Raw genomic sequence first — 23,611 nt, 5'->3', positions numbered from 1 at the left:
CTGCATTGATTTCCTTTCTCCTGCGTCAGGCTGTCTTGTCAACAGACTCCTCGGAGCATGGAAGATGAATTATTCACAGGACAGCTCTGCCAGGATCTGTAAATAAATACTTAACTAATATTGGCCCCCGCAACCCACAGGTCTCAGCTTACTGTGAAGGGAATATGAAGGGAGCAGAAGGAAATCTGCCCTAAAAATGCATTTTTATTCATCCATGTCTGTTTAATAGCTGGCTTATTTGTGGTGACGTTAAACCGCACTAGCGTTCCCTTACCTCATACTGTATGTACAGCTGCAGTCTGGCTGGTATTTCAGTCATTGAATCCTAAACTATGGCTGTAACCTATAGGTATTTGCAGTGAGTGTCACAAATTAACTTCATCAGCAAAAAGCTGAGGCAATTTTATTGGCTTGAATTTTTATTTTATCGAGTGAATGTCCAGGGTTAAATGTGATTAATTAAAGCCAAAGTCTGTCACTTATTTTACTGCTTTTAAGGATGTGATTTAATGCCCCAGTCATTATTGGGATTTGGTCACATCCTTGTAAAAAAAAAAAAAAAAAAAAAAAAAAAACAGGCAAAAGAAGGCTGAATTTATCTTTGGAGGAGCTTTTTAAAAAAAATCCATTTTCATGTACAGTGTTTAGGCTTGAAATGTTGACTCTGCAGCAATCTACCCATACAGTAGAATTTATTTTCAGCTTTAAAAAGTCACAAGATGACATGTTTTGTGACAGCTATATCTGCACTAGTGTTCTTCACAGAGTACTCAGTGAACATATGGAGCGAAGTGGAAAAAAAGAAAATCACAAATGTGCTCACTCCACAGGTTTTCAGTCTAGCAAATGGTTGGAAACAGTTTTGTATTTCAAATCAAAACCCAGCTAGAGGCATGTTTTTATACTAAATCAAGCAAGAACAATAAACAGCAAGAAAATAACATAATTTGACTGTCTTTGGAGGAGCTCTAATTACACAAATGGACAGAGCCTTAAACATATCTCTCCTTATTTTTAGATGGTTTTACTTCGAAATTCCCTCGGAGGGTGTTTGTGCAGCGTATCTGAGAATACCACACTGGATATGTTTTTCAGTTTTTGCTTAATCTCTGAAATAAAATAAAACACCCAAGTATCATACTGATTTTAAAGTTGTAATATAGTAGCCTACCTAGCCTGAATGATGGAGAGTAACTAACTAGATTAGATTTATTCAAATACAGTACTTAAATACAGTTTTAGGATTCTGTACTTTACTTCTGTATTTCCATTTTCTGATATTTCCACTTTAGTTATTTGATCACACTTTGCTGATTACTCGTTACTTTACAGATTCAGGTGACAAACCCTTTTAGGGTTGATGTCACAATGGTTCCAGTTTGTTAGCCGGAGGAAAAACAGGACTCTCCACCACATAGCAGTCTTAAAATGTCGTCTTGTAGTGTTATTGGGAGCCAGAATAGGAGTCAGGGCTCAAAACTTAAATTTGAACATACCAACCGCCTCTGCCCGTCAACACAAAAAAGACGAATGGGACAAAGCAGGGGCGATCATCAAAAATGCTACATGTGCAGTGCACACTTCATATCAGGTCATGGAAAAGTATTTACTGTAGAAGGGATGAATAACATTATGTGTATTAAGAGTTATCATGTCCACCTCATCAGGGAGGTATTAAGAGGATACCATTCAGGTGTCGTCCTCCTTTGTAAGATTGGCATAATAGTCAACCACAAAGCTTCCTGTGACATCATCCATCCACTGAGTGAGAGCATACGGGTCGGCCAGTCTGGTCCTGTTGGTCAGTGTTTACTTTTTCAAGTAACACTCGCAGTCCTGTAGAGTGAGTGACCTGACATGGTGCGTCCCTAAATTCAGTCTGACGCTCTTCACTATAATGAGAGCCCTGATAGTTGAAGAAATGGAGCGTTATATTTCTACATTTAGTAATGAACAGTTAGGTTAATCACACATTTACTCCGCTTGGCACAGCTGCTCCGTCTCCTCAGAGTGCCAAGAGTGTGCTCTGCCACTCCGAGAGTGCAGTGCTCTGGATAACCAAACGGTTCATTCAGACAGCGCACTTATGAACGGTCCAGTTTGTACCAGAGTGCGCTTTGACACTCAGAATGAATATTTCAGAATGCACCACTCGTATCATCTTCATCCAAAACAAGCCAAAAGAATTTGCTAGCTAGCGCTGGCCAATGTCTGTGGAGAATTGTTTTGCTTCCAGCTAAGCCCCGCCCACCAAAAAACTTCATACTGTTTACTAACAGTAAAAGGGTCTACTCCGGCTTCCTCCCACAATCCAAAAACATGAAGGTTAATTGGTGACTAAATTGGCTGTAGGTGTAAATGTGAGCATGAATGGTTGTCTTCAGAGTCAACATTTCAAGCCTGTCTCGATTTTATCTTGTCTCATTTTGTGACATTAAAATAATTGATAATTGATATATTGCCCAGCCCTATGCTTGGCGTTATTTTTCCCTTAAAAACGTATTTGCTGTTTCAAATTTTTGGGAGCAAGAATTGTTGAAAAAGGTTTTAGTCTCAAATTTTAAAAGCATCAGTAAAGTACAATAGAAATGCAACATACGATACACATTCATGGGGAATCCCACCAGCAGACTCCCTCCTGAGTGGCTGTTAACTGAGTGGGATAAATGATTTTAATACAACAAGGGGGCGGTCATGTTATGATTGCTACGCTTCACAGGTTTAATCCCGCTGTGTGAAGCAGCAGGTCTTAACCCCGATTTGTGACTGTCTCTCATTTCATGAGTTTTGGATTAAAAAAATCTGCCATGTGGTGTTTTGCTACACATAATGAGGTTTGTAATAAGATCAGCCTGCATGACACCGGGATCACAGCTTTTTCTCTGTTACCGAGCATCAAGCTTGTGTTCGACTTTGATCTGAGCAGACAGCTCCTTCTTTCTCTGTGTGGATTTGGTGGATTGACAGAAGAAAAGGAGTTAGTCTTGTTCTTTCTGTCTGCTGAGTGCGTCTCTCTTAATGTCTCGCTCAGGCACTTTATCATTTAACGGGGGCCACTTTGGAGAGGGGGAACAAAGAATCTTGGTAATAATGGCTAATCACCATCAGTGTGAAATTTTGTAATGTGTCTTCTTGTGTATCTACAGTTGTGTATATTAGGAGCTATAACTAACAATGATACCACAACAGATTAATCATTTTGTCTATATAAAATGTCCGAAAATTGTGAATTAAGTTCCATCACAATTCCTTTCAACCCAGTGACATCTCTAAATCACTTGCTTTGTCGGAGTGGAGATCCAATTCTTAAAGGTATTTAATTTAAAGACAATAAAACCCCACTACAATCACACATTATAGAAGCTACACTTGACAAGTATTTGGCATCGTTACTTGATAAATGACTTAAATAGCTACATTTTTTTGTTAAATTTTCTGTACAACTGACTTGTGCTCCATATCCGTGTGTGCATCATTTGGGGGCCACACAGCTCAATACAGTTTCCCCACCTCCTGTCCACACAAGTCACGCTTCACCGTTTTTTTGGTTGTCTGTTTAAAGGAACAAATATGCTTTTACTTTATCCACTGCAGCTGTGTACACCTGCTGTGTGATGGCACGCGTTTCACATGCACACCTGCTCAACCAAAGGTGTCTTTTTTACGTGTCAAGTCAATATTTTCTCCAGTGCATCCAGTGTAAGCAGCCGAGGACTGAAGCTGCTACTGCTGCTGCTGCTGCTTGTGTGTTGCTTTCACTGCATGGCCGCTGTTAAACTGTCTCTTTAGATGTGCCACATGAATACACATAAAACTCCCATACACATGAAGTATTACACAGCCCTCTGCTGGCTCACCCGGTCATGTATAGCGCTGACAGTCGAGGATGACACAGCTGTACACGGCCCTCCTGCAGTGATTTTATGAAGCTCAGTCAAACCAGAAAGCGGAATCAAAACAAGCCTTCAACTTTTAATGGATTTACTCAGTGGGGGGAGGCTGCATATCTGTTTATGTGTGTGTGTGTGTGTGTGTGTGTGTGTGTGTGTGTGTGTTGTAGCTCAAGGAGGCTTTTGCTAATACTCAGCTCAAGAAGAGTGGACATAACAAAACGGAGAATGCTTCCGTCAGCTTTGCACATAATTGTCCTAAAAAGTGATAGTAGATAGTAATTTAGATGTCATTTCTAAAGCTGAAAATACACTTCCACCACAGTGCGCTGGCACGTCTTTATGATGTATGTCAAATACCAGTCAAAACACACAGTGCCTTGGCCAAAGTGTTTGGCCCCCCTTTGGTGTTTTTGCTATTTTGTTGCATTACAACCTGTAATTTAATGGGCCTTTCATAAAGTACAGCTCATAGTGGTCCTGTAGACAGATACTCCAATCTCTGCTGTGTAGCTTTCCAGCTCCTTCAGTCCTTCAGGGTTATCTGGTGTCTTTGTTGTCTCTCTGATTAATGCCCTTCTTGCCTGGTCTTTGAGTTTTGGTGGGCGGCCCCTTTATTGGCAGGTTTGTTATGGTGACATAGTTTCATTTTGTAATAATGGATGTAATGGTCTCTAGTGGGATGTTCAGAGTTCTCTCCAGAACTCCCTGACCTGTTCGGAGAGCTCCTTGGTCTTCATGGTGCCGCTTGCTTGGTGGTGCCCTTTAATTAGTGGTGCTTCAGACTCTTGGGCCTTTAAAAGCAGGTGTATATAAACCAATCAGCCAAAACATTAATATAATAATAATAATAATAATATAATATATAATGCACTGTTCTGCTGGGAAACCTTGGGTCCTGACAGTCTGTTCCAATGACTTTAATCATTTTTATTGCAGCAAACTGTGATGCAAAGCAGACAGGCTGACCAACACCGTCATAAAACCTGTCAGAGATGCTGCAAACACCTGACAAACTGAACTGTTGGCAGATTTAACGCCCTCTCTGAGGCCAGACTTAGCACGTGAGTGAAACACTTCTTATGCAGGTATCCTGTTAACTGAATGGCAACACCCATGTCAGAAGCATTGTCTGTTACAACCACAGTCCCCCATTCTTGTGCTGCATTTTGCACGAGGTCTGAAGTATTTGCTCCGGTGTGATTTGCTCTAGTTTGGAGAACATGAGACAGCAGTCGCCAGTCCTCTGTGAGATAATGTGCTGTTATAGTCACATATGAATCCACTGACCTTGAAATCCAGGCATCACAAGTTAATACCACCCTTCCTGCTGCACTCACAGATTCTTCAACTTCTCCGTTGCGTTTGGTTACGGCTGTGTCGGTGAAAAAACACCGGGAACAAGGGCCGTTTCATAGTCAACGCACGGGTTCCAGTGTTTTTAGCATGTAAAGCCTTCGTTTTCAGCAATGCTGTATGGATGCATATCTTTGCACATGAAGTAGGAGATGGACTGTGTTCATTTTCTTTGCTCTCTCAGAGTTGGATGTAGTTTTGTCGAGCTAAATGTGTCCAGTGTTGGCTGATTTTTCGGTGCCGTTGAGCATTAGCTTGGCTGTCAGCGGCTAACGCTATCTCTGGATGGTGGAGTGTGAGGTGAGCGCTCATGTTTGTAGTATTCCCAGAGTATTTTTATTCTTTAATGACACTGCTTGCAAATAGCATGTGTCTCATCCAATTCCTTGTTTCCTTATGTATTAAAAAAAAATCCAAAAAGAATCCAGATGTTTGATTTAAACACTGATGGTGCGTTTCTGATTTCTTTCTCCGGTGCCTCCATCTTTGCTTTGATGAACTTCCTGCTGAATGTCACTGAGTGAGACCTCTGCTGACCTCACCAGAAAAAACAAAACAAAACATCAGCACCACCTAGTGGACCGAAAAAACAATTAAATTTGATTATTTTAGTACCAAAATATGTATTATTAAAATGTGTTTTTGCAAAAATTTCTAATGTATAGAAAATATCGAAACCTGGCGCCTGTGTATCGATCCAATATTGCCACGCAAAATATCGCAATACTATGCTGTATTGATTTATCCCCCTACTCTCATCTATTGAACCACTGTCTTTATGTTCTTAACCTGCTGTTTTTCCTTTATGAAGTCCTGTATCCAATACATAAACACTAACAAGAGCACAAAGCCATCAGTGCTGAGGCAAACCTTCATCTAATTGCAGCTGAAACACAAAATTTCTTATGAAAAAAATCTGGAATAAAGGAAATAATGAAGTGAGTGGTTTTCATTTTGCTCCTGGAGGCAGTGAAACAACAAAATTTGAAGGTTCATGATAAGATATTTTTGATATGTTTATTGATATCCACTGCGTATATCTGTCTGTTTTTCTGCCTATTTGCCTGTTTGTTTTTAATGTCTCTCTGTATGTCAGTTGTCTACCTGTCAAACTGTTTATTTCTCTGCCGCTCCATGCTGAGACGAGCAAGGAGCCGAAAAATAAGAGCGAGCTAACACACACACACACAGACACACACACACAAAGAGAGAGAGAGAGAGAGAGAGAGAGAGAGAGAGAGAGAGAGAGAGAGAGAGAGAGGTAATTGCTCTGGGGGATTGTATCCACATTCGGTCACTACTTGGGAGATTGGTGACATCCACCATATTGATCAGTGCATTTAACACCCACACCACACACACACACACACACACACACACACACACACACACACACACACAGCAGTACAACATGATCCCATAGCCACACTCCTCATTTCAAACCTGGTTCCCTTCTATTATTATTCCTACACTCTTTCCTCACCCTCACCATCCTCACTACATCTTCATCGTCTCATTTTTTCTTCTTCTTCTTTTTTTTGTCCGTGGCCCCACCTCACTTTCCACTTCCACTGTATGTAGTGCTTGTGTTACGAGCAGCTCTCAGGGTGACATGAACAATAATCTGTGAAGCAGCAACAGGCGCTGACAACAATAAAAATTAGGTTGAAATCCATCTGCCTCAAAATAAAATAATCAGTCTTGTAAAAATAATTATTAGAAAAAGTTACAAAGTGCTTAAAATTGGGAGAAAAAAAAATAGCCCTGCACACTCTTGATCACTTCCACTCTTCATATTAAGGAGCTTTCAGTCCTCAGATGTTCACTGAATAAAATAAAAGGTAATATTAAAATAGATTGGTCTGTGTGGGTCAACAATGCTTTGCAGGATTTTGACCAAAAAAAAAAAAAAAAGGTCCCTAGGACTGTGGACCTGTGGTGTGCAAAATGCTTGTCATATTTGTCCACAATATAAAATAATAATATTGATATTTTACTGACAGTTTTTTTTTTCTTTGCAGATGATACCGTAATTACAAAAATATGATAGGAACAATCGCAAACGTAAGAAAAAGCAGTGACTGAAGTGTTTCTGTTAAGGACATGCATAACATTCTCTTATTTTGTTTTAGAAATAAATTGGGGTAATTAGGTATTTAAAGAAGCGGTGGACCAGTGTTGTATGGTAGTTACGATGGGCCCCAGTGCGCGCCATTATGTCAGCCCTAGTGCAGGCTATCACACATATTGTTTCATCACATGATCAGAGACTTGACACTGGATACAAGCAACATACATATGACCCAACGATCATCATTGCATATCTATTTATAACAAAATATTTTAAAGAAAATAAGAAATTAAGAATTTGATTGATAATAGCTTATAGTTAATGGTTAATTTATAGTCATAGAATATTTGATGTGTAGAATAGTATTCTTATAGTTAGAGAATAAGAAGTTGCCTTTTCCAAGGCTAAATATAGGAAAAGTATTTTCTTTAATTATTATTTATTTAATGAGAGTTCTTTTTTGAACACATTTTCAAGGTAGCCGGCATTTATAAGGGCTCCACCCAATGCATTGTTGGAGGGCCCCCCACCTTACGAGCCCCAGTGCAACCGCACTGCCTGTACTGTGTATATTTACGCCCTGGAGGGGGAGAATAAAATGTGGGAGACAGAGATGGAGCGACTGTGCTGTTGTGTTCCTGTCCTGAAGCTTTTGATGATTGATGACATATTTGGCCCTTCTTACTTGTTTGCCCTGACTGACTTCTCAAAGGCGTGCATCAAGAGGCCACTCCAGGAAAGTTAAAAAAAACCAAAAAAAAAAAAACCCTGAAAAACAGATGCCTTGTTAAAATTTTTTAGTTGTCAGTTAATGGATTTTGTGAAATTAGGATTATGTGCTGCATATAATTGTTTTTTCCATTGATTGAACCGTAGATTATTGTCTAAATTAAATGTCCAGTGTGTCAGACTAAGGACATTTAATGGCAGACATGTTGGCCAATGTTGTTCTCTAGAGAAGTTTCAGTTCTTCAACCTCACCACTGGATGCCACTAAATCCTAAACACTAGACCAGGGGTCAGCAACCTTAACTATCAAAAGAGCCATTTTTGACTAAATATAATTCAAAAATCTGTCTGGAGCTGCAAAACATATTTGAGCCTTATGCTAACAATGCATCTAAATGAGCCTATCAACAACAAGATGGTTCCTCTGCAGTGGGCTATTTATGATTCCTTGGTTCTTTGACCTAACTCAACTTTAACATGAAAGCAAATAAATCTGTCCACCCACCATTAAATTCTGCATTTTCCCCTGAGACTTTTGCTTGTATGGATTTGGAATCCATTGCTAGCCTATATAGGAAGGCTCAAAACTAGCCACAGCTGTTGAGGTTTGGCAAAATTCAGAGGAAAGGTGCCACGCTAATCATGACGCACATTTTAGTTGACAAATTGTTAAAACCTTTTACTTTTTAATTCAGTGCATAGGATACACATTTCTACAATTTGAGAATGGAAGAATTTCTTTAGACCTGCAATAATGATAAATTAAGATGAAAATTGTTATTCATTTTCATGTAATTTTTATGTTATTTTGTCAACGCCACAGGGAGCCACTGGAGAGGGGCTACAGAGCCGCATATGTCTCCGGAGCTGCAGGTTGCCTACTCCTGCACCAGACCTTTAATTTGATTATAAAATGAAATACTGTCTTTAGAATTCCAAACATTTAAAAATTGGAAACAATGGAATATTTGGCCCATTTAATGAAAAAGTCATCATTTGATTTTTTTCTTGATTGTCTCATGAATTTCTTTCTTTCTTTATTTCTTTGTATCCCAGTTAGCACCAGCATTAGCATTGCTTAATCTTCCTGGTATCCACACACATACAGTCACACACAGTCACACACTTCGTAAAATCATATCAAATCATAAATCATGTAGAATTCCTTGAGAATTCATAGCAGACGTGATTTTTTTGATCATTCTCTTCTGATGGTGACTTTAGCCCAGGTTTAAATTCTTACACCATTTTCATGATATACAATTATTGGTTAATCAACAACTTATTTAAGGTGTGGTGGGACCATGCGGCAGACATGTTTATATAACATAAACAAACAGTTTGCTTTTCATTTTAACTGAAGTTCCTCCAAATTGTTAATTTAATTGGGTGATAATTCATTCTATTGAAATGAAGCTGGCTGTTGTGGATGTTATTTACTTTTACTTCAGTTTTAATGACTCCATAAACCACTATAGTCACAACAGGATTGTTTTCTGTGCCACTAAAAAGAGAAGACCATTTCAAAACCATTTTATTTTTATCATTATTATTATTGCACTTGATCTTCACCCAGTGGCTCAACAGCTAATATGAATGGTGAGAATGTGTAAGGTGAGTAAGTGAGGGGAAGTCACCTGACTCTCCGATGCGGCTGAAATCATATTGACTGAACTGTCATCAAGACATACAGACCTCTCATGCATTTGATATGCAGATGTCAGGATCCACGCCGACTACATGACCCCCTCCCCCCTCATGTATTAATAACGTGTCGATAAAGAGCTCTCCCATTACACCCACACCCATCTTTAACCTTGATGCTGATCTGTGTTTGTGTGTGTCTGCCCTCTGTCATAGCTCTTCTATTATTTACCACGCTCCTCTGTCTGGGCAGGGCTTGTGTGTGAGGCCAGCAATCGCCTCTAGGTAAACAACCACTGCCAATGACACGGGTGACCCTCACACACACAAACACACACATACCTTTCTAACCTCATCCGTCCTCTGACCACATCTCATTTCCAATCGATATGTTTTAAGCGGAGCCCCATCCGCCCAAAACAAACTTTGCTTGCTCGGTTGGTGTGTGTTTGTTTTATTCTATGGGGGAGATTAAGGTGTCATTTTCGGGGATGGTCTATGATGCCCTTTAGGTTGTTTTCAGGCGACAGTGAGAGAGATCCATCATCCGTTTCTCTGACACCTCGGCCTGCCTGGACTCCTCTCTCTGAAGGTCTAGTGTTAGAAAGAGGCACGCAAAAGTTTAACCGTCATTACGTCACATTAGAAACTGACTTAAGAGCTACTTATTAAAGAGATCCTCATACCTAGATGATGTAATAGGTCTGTCAGCAGTGCCAAAAAGCTCATTATTTTGGTTTTGCAGCTGGAAATGAGACTGCACAGACTACCATAACACTGCACTACTGTTTGTGTACATTTTGGCAAATTTGCACTATTAAAAGTTTGGCGAATTAGCTATTAGCAGTTCCTGTTTGTGATTGGTTTACTTTGACACTAACAAAAACTGTGACGTTATAATTGACGATTAAATGATGATTCAAACCACCAAAGTGGTTGAAAAGGAAAGGGGTCTTCTCCCAGTCCGTCTATTTGTTTTTGTTATTTATTTTGTGAGCCTTTGAGGCAGCTGTGGCTGAGAAGGTAGAGCGGGTCATCCACTAATTGTAAGGTCAGTGGTTTGGTCCCCAGCTCTTCCATAGAGAAGCATTTCGAAGTACCCTTGAGCAAGATACTGAACCCCGATTTGCTCTCAATGGCTGGCGTACACTGAGTAGCAGGTGGCACCTTGTATGGCAGTCTCAGCAACCAGTGTACGACTGCATGTGTGAATGGGTGAATGTGACTCATTGTGTAATTAGTGCTTTGAGTAGTCAGAAGACTAGAAAGGCCCTATACAAGTACAGGTCAATTTACCATTCCAAAAAGCATCAGAGATTAACCAACAGTGAACCTTTACTGTAACATAAACCACCTTGAATACTTATTGCTGCTACTGCTGAAATAAAATATTGAATATATATTGAAATGAAAATTCATACCATTACAAAGCTACTTCTACTGAAATGTATGTAACCCGCGAATAAATGTGGCTATGGTTTAACCCAAAGTTTTGACAAAATTATTTGGCAAAACTTTATTGAGAGAACTCACACACAAATAAAATTGAACAAAAAAAGCAATGTAGGCACAAGCAATCATTTCATTGTAGCACTTTTACTGTTACTGTTTCATAAAGGACAACAAACGTTTTTTCTGGAGTTTGGTGGTGCTTAATGGAGTCACATCAGCTGCTCCGATGGGTAATATTGCTTGTCAGCTTCCGGTGAAGAGATGAGCTGTTGTTCTTCCTTACACAGTTTCTCTTTGAATTGGGCATTGTTTGCTACCTGGGGTTTAGAATCTTACTTAAAATGGCCGAGCTCCCTGTGCAGTCTACTTAACAGGGAACTACTTGGCGATTGGAATGCACCACTGTATTCTCTTTAGGGTTCACTTCAGCCTCAGTTTGACCCAGGAGCAACCGGCCAGGACTCAGGTTCAGAAAGGGAAATTCTACAATGGCTGCCACTGTTCACAACAATAATGCTGGTATGGAATCAGTCCTGTGTTTTATCATGTAGTGAATGAGGTGACAGTCCACATACAGCGTTTCACTTTTCCTTGACAAGAACTCATTGAACATGAAGACGCTTCAGTATTACAAGCCACCACTGCCACGTAGCTTTAATGTCTGCACTGCTCTGAAGATAGCTTTCATGTAGTGATGATGAGTCATTATCTTGGTGCTTATCAAACAGTGTGCCCAACTCTGCACATTTTAACACTCAGTTTCAGTCCCCCAATCACGTGAACGCGCAAAACCAAGGGGAAGGGCCAAGACAAGTGCTAGGGGAAGAAATGGAATTGGTCCTAGGTCTGTAAGGGCTTAGGGCTTGAGTCAATGAGTCTGTAAGGGATCCATTTGGGAATGCTTCCTGAGAGGCAGGAGTGTACTTCTGACTAGATTGGGCAAAAAATTGGGACCTTGTCTTTGGAATTGGACTTTATCGTAGGTGTTGTTTATAATCAATGACAAGTGAAAATATGGGGATATGTCAAGGTGTCGAACAAACTTTGTGTGAGCTTGTGCTGCTTTCAATAGACTCAAATGCTTATTAAAAGAACCAGATACCTTCATGTCTCCCAATATTATTCCTATAAAATAAAAAACTATCTTAATTTTCGTCAATATGAAATCACAAGAACTTAACTCACAACAGAGTCTGACTTTTTTCTTTGCAGTTTTATTCAGCAGGACAATTTGCAGTATTAAGCCATTTCACATTTTCTTTCAAAAACATTTTCTTCTTTGCTTCAGCAACCTGATATCTGTTTCAGGTTTATTATCCGTTGCAAAGCACTAAACTGTAGAAGTCTATAGGACAATGCATTTCCCTCCACCCGCTAAACTATACAGCTTAAAAACTGCATTGCTGTATAACTTCAGCTTTAACAAGGTTTAGCCTTTGGTTTTTCCTCCTGCTGGAGGACTCTTCTGGTTCGATCCAGGCCTAGTCAAAGGAAGAAATTCAGATATGAATTTTAGGTTTTGAGGTATCTTCAGTTGGTCTTGTTTGATATTAACAGCAATTACTAGTCTATAGTCCTTACCCTGGAGCCGTCTCCTCAGCGGGGAGGCTGTTTTTAAACTCTAAACAGACAAAGAGATGAAAATATTTAATTACTAAACATGATTTAATAATGTTTAAATAATCTGTGCATTAATGATGCACTTGATTATCATCACTGTGCTGAATATTTTCAAGATGAAAATCAGATATCATCACAACAATATTGTACTGGCAAATAGTGAACCAATTTAGCATTCTTTAGTCATTTCCAGTGCATTTAAACAAAAACAGTCACTAAAAGTCACATTGAAATAAAAAATTATAGTTAAAAAATCTAATGTCTCGGTGGGAGAAAAGAAATCAGTTAAAAAAAGAATCCCAATTCGACATATTTGCTGTTTCAGATTAGCTGTATATAAGCGTAACTTTGAGGAGACAGGGCTGAAGTGGACACAGTGTCACTTAACCTTTCAATGCTGCCACCTTTCCACATGGCTTTTCCAAAAAAAAAGCATATTTATGCATGATTTACGGTATGTAAAATTGTTGTTGATGTAAATTGTAGGTGAATCTTTTCAAAAGTCAGTACAGAAGTACACTTTTGATTTACCTGTCCATCCCGCCTTGGCACCATTGTATATGGCCTTGGCCCCGTTCCATAAATTTCGAAGGTGTTTCATAATACACTCCCCAGGTTCAGCCATGAGGACGACCAGCGACAACACGAGAAAGATCATGGTGCACCTCATCCTGGAAAAACAAAACACATCACAAACACTTAATATGTAGCTTAAACATACCCACGTATCCAGCAGTATAGCAGGGCTACAAGTGAAGCACCAATGCTTTTTGAATACCCCAAAGACATTAAAGGAATAAGACAAATATTTTACCTGTCCACAGACTGATAGTCAGAGCTAAAAGAGAGTGAGGTGAGCCACTGACAGATCTCCAGGAGATGTGAATGTCTGTGCCTAACAGTTGTGATGTACTTATGTTTTTATAGGACAGGGGTGAAATTATGCTCACAGTATTAACATACACGTCATTAGTCACTCTGTTGTGCAATGCCAAGCTCTGTAGGAAGATGACAAGATGTTTAAGAATTTTCAAGCAGTATCTGATTCGACTCTATTTCCACATGTTGAGAAACATCCTGAACTTTAAGTTTTAATTCCCCCAGTAGCTCCAGGATTTGTCTCTCTGAAGGGTTCAGTCCTGTCAACAGCCTGTATGTCTTAGCTCAAGGTTAAAAGTTGACCCAAAATATGATTTGACTGCAGAGGTTTTTAGTTAATATACCTGCAGTGTACTGTAGGTCTACCGTGGCTGCTTTGTATTATACTAGTGACTGTTGATAAACCCAAGACAACCCACTTTAGATTAATTTCCTGCATCTGTGACACATGGGTTTGACCACTGCCCTGCCCTTGTAGGAGACTAGCTGCAGTCCTGAGTCTATTCAATCCAATGGGAAAATGTGAACATGAGTACAGATTATGACCGTGCCCTTTGCCCCATAGTCACTAAAGTAAATTTTGGACAAATTTTTCACAAGCAAACATTCTGACACTAAAATAGCATTTTTTCACACACATAAATCAGGAGAAACTTTATTCGAGACATGTTTCTGTTTCAGCAACATATTCTCACAAGATCTGGCAACAGCTGATGTGACCTTAAGTAGGATTTTCTGCTTCGAATCGACGCCATAACCTACGCTGTAGCTTGATGTGCACTAGAGGCTGACATTTTTTCGGGAGTCCCACGGGTCACGTGATTCCCGTGGGATTCCCACGGGATGGGAATCAGTTTCACTATTCTTCACGTGATTGGGACGAGATGGGAAAAAAAGTCAACGGGAGTGGGCGGGGCTGGGAATCATAATTAGGCCTGTCACGATATGCGATGAGTCGGTTAATTGCACGGTAAATTAAAAGGGATTAATTGCCATATTCATGCGTGTTTGTTTTCCTCGTCTCTCTCCACCGAAGAGACTGGACGACAAGAGCATTCACTTCCGTGCATCGTCTGGCAGCCAGGTGAGTTGGTTCATTAGCGTAATGAACGGAGGGAAAGCTCTTGTCATGCATCTCCCCAGAAATGTAACTGCATGACGCGGCGACGCAGGCCTCCTGTCTATTTTTGTAAGCTGAAACCATTTCCCTCAGTGGAAACAAAGCTCTTCCAAGACAAAAAAGCCTCCACAAAATATAATGGAACCCAATTTCGTAATGTTTGTTAAATGTCGCTGTAGTCCCTGGCTTCATATTAGTAGAGGAAAAGTCCGCTAGCCACTAGGCTGATTTATACAATGTAAAATGCCATAGGCTTATGCTAATAATGTTAGCATGTTGTATTTGTGGGGAAAATGTGTCCAGATAAAGACAAGTGTTTGTCTGTGAATGCTGCGAGTTATAGTGAAGCTGATTTGTGTACTTGTGTTTGAAATTGTTGCTATTAAAGGGAAACTAATGGGGTTTTTTTCAACCTAGGCCCTATTTTTCGATCTACTTTTGTCTAAATGAGTGATAGGATGTTCAATATTTGGCATTTCTCCAGTACGAAGCCAGGGCTGACCTGCCTGCAGCCCATAAGCGCGTGCTATATTAAATAATAGGGCACTCAGTCAGCGTCAAACAACGTCAAAATACATCCACTAAAAGTGCATTTATTTCACACAGATAGGCTCGGATGGTTAGTATAATTATCCGACAACATAACGGAAAGGAAAAATGAATGTCTGTGTTTACCTTTAGCTGGATTCGGACATGTTCCTCTGCCTGTTGCTGCTCCCTCTCTCTCCTCGTCAGCTCTTGAATTTCAATGAGTTCTGCGTCCGTGTACGTCCATGTACTCCGTGTTCAAATAAATACGGGCGGTCATCATATTCAAATGGCTCATTCAGATCCAGTTGGTCAAAATCGGGTAAAAATTCGGACATGTTTGTTGTGGCAAGTCAAAACACTCACTCAGAGAGTGAAAGTCTGGCTCTGAAATCTCACGTCTTGCGAGATTTGAGTTGTTTCAGGAAGTTACAGCTGGAGTGACCTTACAAACGCAAGGAGTTACTCTGTTTGGAGTAGTCATGGCTGAATTTTCACCCAGTTTTGACCAACTGGATCTAGATGAGCCATTTGAATTTGATGACCGCCCTATATATACCATTTCGTGTCATATTCTGTTTATCTTTGACTATACTTTGATGTTTGGTGTAGATGCCTCTGTGGAGGTTTGATGTAGTCATTAATTGATCATTACGCATCAGTCCCAAAAAAAAAGCTCCCTCAGAGGCCACAGTATAGTTCACACACTGAGTGGAGTAGAAGTATAATGCTGCAGAAGTTGCAAAGAATGCAAACACTCCACTAAAGTACAAGTACCTTGACCTTGCATTTAAATGCACTTGGTTACATTCCACCACTGGTTGACAGGGAAGAATTTAATCTATTATATCTGCAAAATGTTGTGCAAACAGTGTGAATAAGGCATTTGAGAGGAAACATTTAACATCCTTATTGGTGTGTTTAAAGGACTGTTGTCTTAGAAAATAATATCATAATACATAATACTGACAGTGCTCTAACTGTGCATGACAGTATAACTGTATTTTCTAATGACATTGACAAAGAAACTATTTAAATTGGATCCGTTACCTGATCTGTGTAATACTGTAAGGTCAGTATCAGCGTCAGTACCAATCTGCCTTCTCATTGGTGCATTCTTTATATTCACTGAAATAAAAACACCAAGCACAGTTTGACTCTTTGTGTTGCAGTTTTATTCATCAGGAGAGTTTCAGGTAGCAATTCATATTTTTAAAACCAACTGGAGCTGATGCCCAAATGATCTCTACATGATTCCTGCAAACCTAAAACTACCGGTGTGTTTGCTGATCCATTTGTTTCTTGCATTGCAAAGCTCAAAGCATTATATTTAGGGGACAATGATTCCCCCAGCAGAGCATAGCTTATTAATATCACATCTGCAACTCCCAGGCCTGATAATCTGCAGGAGCTTGATCCTGGTCTCCTGCTTGCACCAAGGCAGGTCCATACCTTGACGTGAGAGGGAATTAAGATGCAGATTTGAGTTTGTGAAATTCTGGCTAATTCACCTCATTCACTATGCTTCTATAGATAATATATTTCTGTTTAATATTCACTTAAAAACAATTCCAAATAACAGTGAAGTCTAGTCATGAGCCCTTACTTTGCAGCCAACCTCAGGAATTTGCCACCTAAACAGACAAGGAGATGAGAATGAAAAGACATTAGAACAATGTCAAAGCATACATTATTGGATTTTTTTAGTATTTAAATAAAAAAAAGAAATTAATTTTAAAAAAAAAACAGTTGAAATACATTTTTTTTCTTTTTTTTAAACAATCGCTAGCATCCTTTTGTCTCATCTGTAGCCAGATTTTCAAAACTCTAAACACAATTAGGGACTGTTCTTTATTTATCAGAGGAGAGGGGTGGCTGGGGTGTGTCTTATTCTTTGTTTTTTTGTACTGGTGTTTTTCATGTATACAGGCAACATGAATAACCTTATTTCTCTGTGGTTATGTAAACAGCACATCCCGAATGTGAAAAACCTCCAAAAAACCTCATAAACGGCTTATTCATGACTCCATCACTTTTACAGTATACCGTGCAGTTATGAAAGTGTATTGTCAAAAATGCACACATTTAACAAGTTGTGCTGTGATTGACTGTGTGTTCCTCTTGGATGGAAAGCAAATGCTAGTGTCTGAAAGAATGATTTCATATTGAGTCTGCTTTGCCATGTTTTAATAGAGTTTGTGCATTGTTTGCATTTTGAAATGTAGAATAAATTGGCTTGATTTCTATTAAAAAACTTGGGAAGAAGGCAATGAACAACCAAAGTAGAAATGACCACAAAAAAAAAGCAAGAAATTTAAAAAAACAAAAACAAGAACAAAAGGCAAAAAAAGAAAAACAAAGGAAAAAGAAAATAGTTATTTGTTATTAGTTCAAAACAAAAAACAAAAAGGAAATAATAAGAAGAACTCTGGTACTGTGAACATACATGTGAATGTCTTAATTCATATAGACTTTGCATGATTATTTTATTTCCCATAGGTTTACTGCCTTTTTGCACATCATATTGTTGATTTATTTTGTGTTCAGATTGTTCATATGCTGCTTGTTCCACACAATTTCTGATAATAAAAGTATTTGAAAATAGTAAAATGTTCTTCCTTCAGTTTATATCTTTGTAACGAGTGTTACGAGTGCCATCAAAAGCAGGTATTTGGGGGGGGGGGGGTTAAATTGAGAAACGTAAAAATTTAATCGGCCGATATATCGATTATCAGATTTTTTTATTCCATAATATCGGAATCGGCATCGGCCCCAAAAATTTATTTAATTTATTTTTAATATTTTTTTTTTTTTTTTTTTTTTTTTCTGTAAATTTGTGGGACATTTCTTACCAAGTTGCTCATTGCCTTTCCCACCATGTTTCTAAAAGAAATCACACCAATTTTCCCCAGGTTCAAAGGTGTAAATAGGTGTGACAGGTGTCTGTAAGCAGCACAAGCAGGGTTAAATCATCACACTAGGATGTTAAGCAGAAAATTTACTTTGTGGCTAATTGTGTGTTGCATGGTGTTGGTAGGATTAGTTTTAAAACGTAATCCATCACAGATTACTGAAAACATGCCCTGAAATGTAATTTGTGATATATTCCATTAGATTACTCCAACTAGGTAATGTATTCTACAATTTTTGGATTACTTTTGGAATACTGAAGAATCGTCTTGCTGAGCTCATTTGTCTGGGTCTCATATTTCCATGTTGAAAATACACATCAGTGTCCTGGGCGTAGATCTCCTCTGCAATTGATGTGTGGCAGCTGCACTGCACACACTTTTAAAAAAATCTGTTAATGCGATATGCCTGCCTCCTATGAAATTAACACCGTGTCTTAACACCAAGCGAGAATTGCTCTCTGTCCACACATTTCTGTTACATCATGTAAACAAACCACATGGGCTACCGATCAGCTGTGCACCCAACTGGAGGATGTAACCACTGAAAAGATGGGCAAGTAATTTATCCATCTATGTTTTCACCTTTAAAACAGAAAACACACATTTTATATTGTGATATTTGCAGATGATGTGATACAATACAGCCAAGAGCAGGTAGCCTGGCTTGTTTTTAGCGCTGGTCATGTACCAGAAACTTTCAGCCCCCTGGCCCTCCTCAAGCCAGCTGCCATCATAGTTGCATTTTTGAAGTTAAATAAGAAGGTGTTTAGGAAGCTTCATTTCAGCTTCCTTGATCAGCAGCTCTTCATCCATTGCAAAGCGTTAAAATCAAGCAACAGGAATCAGTAGAAATCAGGCATCTGATGTAAGTTCAGCTCAAAGGCTCGCGGCCATCATGGACATTGCAGTTGGAAACAGCACAGTCAAACTGATTTTGTTGCTGACGCTCACTCGTGTTACATTCAGTTAGGACACAGTGTTAGAGCACATAAAACAAAAAAGTTTTCCTCTCAAGTAATCTCTTCTTAGAAACAGTAGTTATGTTCAGAATACCACAAATTTAAACTGTCTATGGAATACATTTTATTTTATTATTTTATTATATTACTTATATTATTTTAAATACGTAAACAGTTTATGTTTTCTTTTTTTAATCTGTATTATTATTATTCTCTTAGTCCTCAACCTTGGTGATGTAGGTGTGTTGCGGTGTTATGGGTTTAAAAAAATCTATCCTAAGTTTAGGTAAATTGCTTGATAGCAATAGTAAAATATGTAAAACCCACTTATCAAACATTTACTGCTTATATGGGGAACTTTACGTAAAGTAAAACCAGTACATGATGCTCTTATATTTTTCTGTATTATATCTTGTTAAAGTGTTAGTTTTGTGCTTTGTAACAAATACCACTGAGCTGCCAGTACTGAAAAATATATAGTAAAACACAGAACTTAAAACAAAAGCAAGTAAAGATTTCCAATGCGTGTGAAGTGCCCGTAAACATCTCATAGCAGTGCTTTGTTCAGCAGCTGCAACCCTGTTTGCTTAAAGTTAAAACTGAATATATGTTCAGTTGTGATTCACCTCCTTTCTTTGCTTTTCTCCAGAAGGATCTGGAAAGTTTTGAGCCCCGACTGTCCACAGGTTCAGTCATGAAGACGACCAGCGTCAGCACCAGAATGATCACAATACACCTCATCCTGAAAAACAGGAACACATCACAGCAGTCACATTCAGAAACAGCTCGCTTCATTAGACTTCATTAAAGCAATATGTATATAGAATTTTACTGCTTACCTTTCCACAGACTGAACGTAAGAGAGATCAAAGAGAGCAGTGTGAGATCTACAGGTGATGTGAACCTCTGAGCCTCACTGTTGAGGTACCTGCCTCTTTATAGGGACAGAGATCTATGAATTTTCTCAGACTACACTTTTAATTTAGTAATATTGTATTTTTCATTGTATTTTGCAACATCAAGCTGTCTAGACACATTACAAAATATTGATCTAATCGCAATTTCCAATCCCACTTCTACAAATTTAAGGTTTTTGAGGTGTGCGAACGTGATGTTTGTCTTCTGTTAGACAACAGGCCAATTTAACTCTTACTAAATACATTTGAAAAACAGCCCTAATATGGTGGTAGAATGATTTTGACAGTCACACATATAAAAAAAATGCAGGCTCGCTTGTTGGCATCATAGGATGGGTTCACAATTTTGCAAGTCCTAAAAGAATGGTCAGCTACCTGTATGTACAATGAAACAGGTTTTGGATATTGTAATTGTTCCTTCTGTCCACACTGGCTATTCAGATATCCCTTCCTAAAGTGACCAATGTTTCCTGGTGACCCAGTCACCAGAAAACATTGGTTGTGAACGTTTCTGCAAGCCAAGGATATGTTACATTTGAATGCTATTATGTAGTAGAAACATTGAAACTAACATGTAGTTTTGTTAAAGCACAAAAACCACTTGGTTATGATTAGGAAAAGATCATGTTTGGACTTAAAATACCCAGTTTGAAAGGCACAATCCCAGCAGGAGAAGTAGTGCTGTGTTGGTAAAAAACAGCAGCTTTTAATGGCACTGTCCCTGTGAATGGGTCGCAACAAAACACCCATGTTTGGAGCCTAAAACGGCGATGGAAAACACTGACAGTTTGCTGGAAAACAGCCATGAGTGAAGCCTAAAAGCTAATGGAAACAACGCAATGACACATCACAACACAGCCGGTTTAGTTGTTTTTTGGTCTTGAACAGTGGTCTGCAGCTTGACAGCCATCTCGCCTAGTTGACACTCAACATCCCCCCTCCACCTCCTGACGCCTGTACTGCGAAGCCAGTTCAGCTTCCCCAGGATATCTTCTCGTTATCAGGTTTGACTAACCCTAACATTGGCCGTCTGGATAACGGCTACTACAAAACTGGTTATCAACTAGTTCAGTCAGCTCTGGGTTTTCCTATCCAGCCACGAGTGCATTCATGTGAAAGAGGCAGGGGTGTTAATTATGAGTGACATCATCAGAACCATGAATGAAGTAGGCTACTTCATATCATATGAGATGAAACGGTACCCAACGTGTGACTGCAAGACAGTAAAATGTCAGTGGCATTAGAAGTAAACGATACTCTGTAATCTAATAACTGAAATGTAGAAATATTGAAAATACTATCCAAAAAGTCCGTGTCGTGTCGCGACATTAGTTTAGTTGGATGATGATGAATATGTCACATACAACACTGTAAAGTAATGACAGACTGTTTCTGCTGCTGAAGTAAAGGGTATTAAATAATAACAATAGACAGGCCTACTCTTTTTTACCTGACACTCCGGACTTTTGTCCATGGATACTTTTTTCTTCTTTGATCTGATTGGTCAGATGTTCAGCATAAGTTGCCACGATGATTTATCCTGATAGAGAACCAGCTTAGTGGTACTGAAAACTCAGCGTTAACCCTGAAGTTACCTCGCTAACTCCAAATCCTGCTTCGTAGTACTGGCCTCTGGTCATGTATTAAATCACTTTAGAAACGTTGATATGATTCGTATGAAATGTGCCAATGTAAGGTATTCATGGGCCTGTGCGGAGACTTGCGTTACCATTTTATGAAGGTCAGCAAGAATGATCAAGGTCATACTGATACATCGAACAATATTGTCCTTATGTTTACATACCTGTTTGTTTCCGTGAGAATTTCAGCAGCATAGCTGGTATGTTGTTACTTTTGGACTTTTTCTTAACAATGGTCCTAACCATTTAGAAACTGGATTTACAGTGTATTGCCTGTAAAGGAATGACTCTCTATACCTGGATTATGTTCCGATATTTTATTTTATTTTTTTCACATTACAGTTATAATGTCAGAATATTCTTACATAAAATTCTTCGAAGAGTTGAAAGGTTATTGCTCTCTAAAAGGGTGTACTTGCATTATTATGACATTGTATTATCATTCTATCAGCGGCATAAAATTGTCTTAAATGGTTATTGGTCATTCCACGAAATCGGTGCCTTTTCAACTTTGAAAACTTGAAATTTAATTTAGATTTAATTGCTATTTTTTTTAAGTAGCCAGGGATTAAAGGCAGTTAAAAGTTACAAGAAATTGTATTGTGCCATCTCAGGCTGTGGAATTTCATATTTTGTACAGTTTTGACAGTTGTTCTATTTAATGTTGTGATAGTTTTGTCAACCCTGTTACTGACCTAAGTATGAATATATCTAATATTCCTAGTTATAAATATGCAGTTATGTCAAATCTGGAATGTACCATTATTTTGCATAGTTTTTTTGTTGTTTTTTGTTAGCGTAACAGGGTTGACATGAAATCAGGGGAAACTGATAAATTGATATTTATTATATTTATTTACCAAAATTACTGTTTAACAAAAAGATCAGTTTTAAAACAACATGTTAATGTGAACATTTTAACATTATGCCTACATTTTATGAATGAAAAGTCTTGCTGAAGTACAATAATCATGGCAAGGGACAGGGCAAAAACCTCGCCCTCATCAGCATAAAAGTAATTTTAATAATTTAAAATAATATTGTCATATTTAGGACAGAAGACAAAGTAATGTTGTGATTCGTACTCGTACTCGTCGTCCTCCGCTTATCCGGGTCCGGGTCGCGGGGGCAGCAGCCTCAGCAAAGAAGCCCAGACAGCCCGGTAGTGATTAAATTACATAATTATTGTTATGGTGATTTTATGACTGGGGACCCAAAATTCACCGAATCCCAAGATCCTTATAACATTTTTTATTCCAATTATTTCGGCAACTAAATATCATCCAACAGCAGAAGTTACTGTGTCTTTGTATGTAGCCTCTTTGTGGTTTGCACAACCATATCAGGCCAACTTTTTCCTCTGGCACATGGTCTGAGTGATGTGAGCGTGATAGACGACCCTCAATTTGTGAAAAAAATACATTTCCAAGTTAATGTGACACTTTATCAGTCTGAGCTCAACATAGAAAGTGGCCATTTTAAGTTCCACAGAACTTGAGCAACAGCTCACATTTAGTGATAGGGGCTTCATTACAACAATAAATTTGAAAAGAAAACTGACATGAAGTTTTGGCAGCGAAAGGAAGGATTTTTTAGAAGATACTTAGTAACTGTTGGCATCTAAAGTTAGTTGTAAGTGCACATGATTACACAGCTTGAATACCAACAGGTGTTTTCACTTATGTTGCCTAATTAGACCTCTTCTCCAGACAGTGCGTCCCAAGTCTCTTATTTTATACTGCTAACTCCTAACTCCTTACTTGAACCGGAAGTCGTTCGAGCTCCGCCATCTTTAAGGCCGTCTCATGTCTCTTATTCCTGCCAGTAAGGAGTTAGCGTTAGGCGTTAGGAGGGATCTGTTAGGTGCGATGAGTAAGGTAACACGAGAGGTTCC

At 38.8% G+C, this 23,611-nt stretch overlaps 2 protein-coding genes and 1 long non-coding RNA gene across 4 annotated transcripts in view; 1 reads left to right on the top strand and 2 right to left on the bottom strand.

Moving 5' to 3' along the window:
- LOC126399224 (exostosin-1) overlaps nt 1-23,611 on the top strand; it is a 388,340-nt gene that overhangs the window by 173,559 nt on the left and 191,170 nt on the right. The window lies entirely within an intron of this gene.
- On the bottom strand, nt 12,413-13,664 carry LOC126399226 (pteroicidin-alpha-like). Its single transcript, XM_050059084.1, has 4 exons — nt 13,577-13,664; nt 13,294-13,433; nt 12,724-12,763; nt 12,413-12,623 (listed from the first exon to the last, which is right to left on the bottom strand). The coding sequence occupies exons 2-4, from the start codon at nt 13,430-13,432 to the stop codon at nt 12,572-12,574; spliced, it is 231 nt and encodes a 76-aa protein (XP_049915041.1). The 5' UTR covers nt 13,433; nt 13,577-13,664; the 3' UTR covers nt 12,413-12,571.
- On the bottom strand, nt 16,467-20,057 carry LOC126399229 (uncharacterized). The gene is made up of 4 exons (XR_007570863.1): nt 20,000-20,057; nt 19,787-19,902; nt 16,896-16,923; nt 16,467-16,741 (listed from the first exon to the last, which is right to left on the bottom strand). It is a non-coding gene; the product is annotated as an uncharacterized LOC126399229 (long non-coding RNA).

Source organism: Epinephelus moara, chromosome 12 (genome assembly GCF_006386435.1).
Source record: "Epinephelus moara isolate mb chromosome 12, YSFRI_EMoa_1.0, whole genome shotgun sequence".
In the NCBI taxonomy this organism is placed as follows: Eukaryota; Metazoa; Chordata; class Actinopteri; order Perciformes; family Serranidae; genus Epinephelus; species Epinephelus moara.
Note: the sequence above shows the minus strand (reverse complement) of the source record. Positions and strands in the feature narration are given on the sequence as shown.

Coding starts and splice junctions, on each gene's coding strand:
- LOC126399226 (XM_050059084.1), bottom strand. CDS start 13,432: ATGAGGTGCACCATGATCTTTCTCGTGTTGTCGCTGGTCGTCCTCATG. Junction 12,764..13,293: donor TGCCAAGGCGGGATGGACAG/GTAAATCAAAAG, acceptor TTGTCTGTTTAG/AGTTTAAAAACAGCCTCCCC. Junction 12,624..12,723: donor GCTGAGGAGACGGCTCCAGG/GTAAGGACTATA, acceptor TCCTTTGACTAG/GCCTGGATCGAACCAGAAGA.